General features: G+C 34.8%; 1 protein-coding gene across 2 annotated transcripts in view; it reads left to right on the top strand.

Annotated features, from left to right (window-relative positions):
- Positions 1-5,786, top strand: part of ANKS1B (ankyrin repeat and sterile alpha motif domain containing 1B) — a 1,164,394-nt gene that overhangs the window by 172,190 nt on the left and 986,418 nt on the right. For both annotated transcript variants that reach the window (XM_010831582.1, XM_010831580.1), the window contains exons 6-7: positions 2,006-2,107; positions 5,402-5,515. In XM_010831582.1, the coding sequence (XP_010829884.1) occupies positions 2,006-2,107; positions 5,402-5,515 (216 nt within the window). The remainder of the gene's footprint in view (positions 1-2,005; positions 2,108-5,401; positions 5,516-5,786) is intronic.

Below are 5,786 nucleotides of genomic sequence, written 5' to 3'. Positions count from 1 at the left end.
GTCAAGGCTATGGTTTTTTCCTGTGGTCATGTATGGATGTGAGAGTTGGACTGTGAAGAAAGCTGAGCGCCAAAGAATTGATGCTTTTGAACTGTGGTGTTGGAGAAGACTCTTGAGAGTCCCTTGGACTGCAAGGAGATCCAACCAGTCCATTCTGAAGGAGATCAGCCCTGGGATTTCTTTGGAAGGAATGATGCTAAAGCTGAAACTCCAGTACTTTGGCCACCTCATGTGAAGAGTTGACTCATTGGAAAAGACTCTGATGCTGGGAGGGACTGGGGGCAGGAGGAGATGAGGACGACAGAGGATGAGATGGCTGGATGGCATTACTGACTCGATGGACGTGAGTCTGGGTGAACTCTGGGAGTTGGTGATGGACAGGGAGTCCTGGCGTGCTGCGATTCATGGGTCAGACACAACTGAGCGACTGAACTGAACTGAACTGACCCTTAAGGTGAATTTTCCTTCTAGTTAATTCATCATTAAAGTGGATTAAAGTGAAAGTCACTCAGTTGTGTCAAACTCTTTGTAACCCCATGGACTATACAGTTTATGGAATTCTCCAGGACAGAATACTGGAGTGGGTAGCCTTTCTCTTCTACAGGGGATCTTCCCAACCCAGGGATGGAACCCAGGTCTCCCTCATTGCAGGCAGATTCTTTACCAGCTGAGCCACAAGGGAAGCTCAAGAATACTGGAGTGGGTAGCCTGTCCAATCTCCAGGGGATTTTCCTGACCCAGGAATTGAACCAGGGTCTCCTGCATTGCAGGCAGATTCTGTACCAACTGAGATTTGAGGGAAGCCCAGTTAATTCATTAACTGAGTAGCTATTGTTTGTAAGCTTCAGTCATTTAAAGGGAAACTTTTAGAGGGAAAGCTCTGAAGGAACAACAAATTAGGCTTGTTTGTCTCCATATGTGTATTATGATTGAAATAAAATTGAAACCAAAGTCAGATTTTTTTTAAGATCAAAAGGCATAGACTCAAATTTATGCTTGTGAACAATATGTGTGAGTCTTCTATGTTATAAACTATATTTGACATGTTTATTTTCCTTAGTAAAAATGTTAAAAGTATTAGCAGACTGTTGCATTGTGATTGTTCTTATGCAAAGTTGAAATTTCCTGTATATGTAACTTTGATATGTAATGCAGTGATATAATAAATGAGGTAATCAATTAAATGTGTGCTGGTAACACATTTCTATACAAATTTAAGCAAATATTTAATAATTTTATTATAATGAATTAACTTTTGAGGCCAGATCCTGAAAACTGGTTTTTGTTTGCAGTTAGATATTTGGGAAGTTTATAGACATTTTTGCTATTTGCTACATTAAACTCTTTATAGTAAAACCTCTTTACCATAAATATTTTCAGAATTAAAAGTATTCCAAAGGTATTTCAGTTACACACATTAGGAAGTTTGCTCATCAGGTATTTGATGAGTATTGCTGATATTGAATATAATCATGTATAAATAAATGTGGAATATTTGACTTAGTATTTGGACAATAATTCAAAATAGTCCTACTTTTCCAACTTCTGTGAATGCTAAAGTATTCTAAGACTGCTGTTATATTGCTTACATGGTACATTATTATTATTTAGATCATATTATACAGAATATATAAATCACATGACCTTTATACTTTAGGAATTTACATTCTAATATTTTTCAACTTGATAGTCTACAATTTAGTTAAGTAGTTATAACCTAAAATAGCTGTAATCTGAAAAGTTAATGTTTGAGTCAGTGCCCTCTAAGAGTTAATTCATTATCAAAAATGTTCCAAGTCTTTGGCATCAGTAGATTTCCATCTTCTTTCTTACTAAAATCATGTGTGTGTGTGTGTGTGTGTGTGTGTGTAGGGCTTAATTAAAAAAAAAAAACTGCCTTAAGTGCTTTGTCGCATACTTTTGAAATTAGAACAGTTTTGTATTGACAGTATCTTCTGGTGATACTCCACTATGTACATCTAGTGGGTTTTTCTTTTTCTTTCAGGAATTGATGCCAACATAAAAGATAGCTTAGGTAGAACTGTCTTAGACATTTTGAAAGAGCATCCATCTCAGAAATCTCTCCAGATTGCAACTCTCTTACAAGGTAAATAGTATTGAATGATGGATGAGTTTGCCTTACAGTTAAGATTAAATTAAAACTGTCCTAATTTTCTCTTGAGTTTTGAGTTAACATTTACTTTTGAATGAAGTTACTATTTGCATTTTTTTTCTGGTAGACTTTTAAACTAAAGAATAATGAATACCTTTTAATGTTTTATTTCTGTTTTTCAACTAAAATATTTTTTTCACTCACTTGATATTAAAAAGTATTTTTAATTAAGCCTGTGTAATAAATATGTAGTTATGAACTTGAAGGTATTGGGGCTATAAAGTGGTGATGCTGAGGTATTATCTTACATTTGAATAATGCTTTAAGAATTTTCTGACTTGGATTTTCTATTATTTTGTCTGATTTCTATAACTGTAAGGTAGATCAATCAAATATTCTTCTTCTTCTTTTTGCACATGAGGGAAATTGAAGCTCCAGGAAGCTAAGTGACTTGCTCAAACATATATCCTATTCCAAGTGGTAGAACTGATATATAAATGCTGAATTAACAACAACAAAATTGTCCTTTGTTGAAAGAGTACAGATTATTTGCTACCAAATCCAGTAATACAAGATAATTCAGTCTTGCCAGCCTATGGGTTAATAAAGATCATTTGAGTATATCTGTAGTTAGTTTTGGTTGTTAAAATAGATCTACTTAATGTTTGACAACCATCTGGGTACTATTTTTTCATTTGCAGGATACATACTTCCTCATTTGATTTTCTCTTTTTGCTTGGTGGTTAGGCCTGATGTGCAGTGTGTTCTCTTAAAAATACGGATGTTTTTTCTTTTCTTTGCATTTAGTTCCTACACTGCTCAGTGCGGATTATTCTCTACAGTCATTACAGACTGGCTGTGCATGTAATAAAGAGAGGTGGATGGGTTTCATAGGATATCAGTTGAGAAGCTGAATAGCAGCTTTCAGATGAATTAAAACCAAGTTGGGCAGGAGACATGTAGATACAGGAGTCAACAAAGCCCAAAGAGGGAAAGAGAACAGACTCACTACAGGAGGTCATTATGTTCTTTTCTCTCTTTATTTTCCAAAACCTCTCAGAAAACTTCAAGCCCCTACAATTTTCTGATTAATAAAGAAGTTAATTGCTAGTCAAGTGCTATACAGATAAATCAGAGAAGAATACAAGTATGATTCTTCGTATTAACTGAAATTAAAATCAAGTTGAATGAAAGCTGAAAAATAAAAGAGTGGTATGCAACCTTTAAATCAGTCTTTGCCTTCTAGGCACTTTGTATTTCGTATTTGATTTTTGCCTCTAACTGAAGTTAAAAAAAACTGAGACTTGTGCCTAATATATCTTTTGGGAGAAGCAAATAAATGCTGTCCACTGAAAAGGGGGCATGACATAATTACAGGCACTTTTAACACATTGCATTGGTTTAACTTAGATGAAAATGTTATTATACAGGTGTTCTCTTAAATAGTCACTATTTGTTATTAGGTATGTAAATTCGTGATAGAGTATTTGCTACTTCTTTGAATTTTTATAGCTATTGTCAAATTTTAGAATGTGAACACATTATCTATATTCTCTACATTCCTGGTGTTCAATCACTGGCACATTTAATATCTTATGAAAAAGTTTGTTATTGCAGTAAATACAATTTATAGTAGGTAAAATTACTGTCTGGGTCAAAAATTGTAATGATAGAATGCCATATGATGCTTTCTTTTCCTAGCAGAATTTGCCTAGTAGAATTGCTCTTAGGTAGAAACCATTTGGATAGTATGAAGACACAGGTGGTTGGCATGAAAGCACAAAGTGTCTTAACTGAATTTTAGGAAAAAAGGGGTGCCTTCTGAATAAAGAAGCACAAGTAAAAGATACCCTTGGTGAGGAGTCTATTGATTTAATCCCTTAGAGGCTACAAACTCTGATGAATGCCTTTTGGGCAATAGCAGATACACCTTGTTTAGATCACATACTTTGGCTCATGCTGTGTTTCTGTAAAATTGAATTAGCTTTCAGCATTTAAAAATCTAGGATTTCAGATAACACTCCAGAGTTTTGGTTTCTCAAAAAATGCAAGGTTTCATTTTACTTCATGGCTGAACTTTAGATGGTGCATCTGCTCTCTGGTTAACCAGGCTTTGCAGGCTTTCTGTTTTCTTCTGTATCATTGAGATTAAGTGTTAGCTGACATATCCCTGCATTCAGATGCTGTTTTCTTTATGATTGAGAGAAAAGTGAGATGATTCTTTTATCTCTGTGTTCGCTATATACTAGCTGAATAAACATGGCCAAGTTAATAATCCTTCCCCTTTAGTTTTCATCTTTAAAGCTGAAATAATAATAGTACCTGTGTCATAGTTTTGAGAAGGTTAAATGAGTTAATTATTATCAAATACTTAAAACAGTGCTGAGTGTATAGAAAGCAATATTTAAGTTTTATTATTACTATATCCTCATCAAAGTTGGAAAAATGAGTGAGGTGCTGAGTGAAGAATACTGCTTCAAGAATAATGCAAAAAACATTATTTTTTTGTTGAACAACAGTTCAATACGCAATTATGTTTATCTCACAAGATTGTAACACCATTGCAAATTATGCTTACCCCACTTCATTTATTTATGTTACCTGACTGGTTGTTATATGCATCTAAATTTTATATCCCTGTTTATGGACATGGTCTATTAAAAGCATCAGTCAGAGAGTTTTAAACCTCCTGCTGCTAAGTCACTTCAGTCGTGTCTGACTCGTGTGACCCCATAGACAGCAGCCCACCAGGGTCCGCCATCCCTTGGATTCTCTAGGCAAGAACACTGGAGTGGGTTGCCATTTCCTTCTCCAATGCATGAAAGGGAAAAGTCAAAGTGAAGTCGCTCAGTCGTGTCCGACTCTTTGTGGCCCCATGGACTGCAGCCCACCAGGCTCCTCCATCCATGGGATTTTCCAGGCAAGAGTACTAGAGTGGGTGGCCATTGCCTTCTCCTTTAAACCTCCAGATAGAATATATTTAAGGAAACCAAGGATGCTATTTATCTTCAACTGGTACATTTATTTTTAAGGAAAGAATGTGACAAAAGTTTACTTTTCATGAAAAGGATTCATGAGTCTCTCTTGAAATATTTTTTATGTTTTAATTTAAAAGCTTTAAATTAATAGCTCATCATGAAGAGCTTTTACTTTGGTTTTTTGAAGATTTTTTGAAAAACTTAAGATATGAAGAAATAACTGAAAAAGTGTCCATCAAAAGTAAAACCAAGTTAGAGTTTTTAACATATATGAATTCAACTATGTAATTTCAAAAACTTATATACACAGAATATTTAGAAGGCGTGGGAAGACCAACAGTCCTTGAAGAGCACATACAGGAAGATATGACGCAAGAAACACATATTTCATCTCCTGTTGAATCTCCTTCCCAGAAGACCAAAAGTGAGTAGCTAATTATAAAACTCTTGAGATGATATTAGACTGTTATGCACAATTTTATGCTGTATGCACAAAAGGGCTCAAACTTGTGAAAATTTAAGGTCTAATAAGTTATATCTTATATTCTATATTTTATCCATTATTCAGTCAATATTTATTGAGTTCCTACTGTTTATCAGACACTATTCTTAGTCCTGAGATACAATGGTGATCAAGGGAAATAGCAATCCCTGCTGACATGAAGCTTACATTGAGTGGATATTTCACAGTTGAC

This window comes from Bison bison, unplaced genomic scaffold (genome assembly GCF_000754665.1).
Source record: "Bison bison bison isolate TAMUID 2011002044 unplaced genomic scaffold, Bison_UMD1.0 scf7180017864529, whole genome shotgun sequence".
Classification (NCBI taxonomy): Eukaryota; Metazoa; Chordata; class Mammalia; order Artiodactyla; family Bovidae; genus Bison; species Bison bison.
Note: the sequence above shows the minus strand (reverse complement) of the source record. Positions and strands in the feature narration are given on the sequence as shown.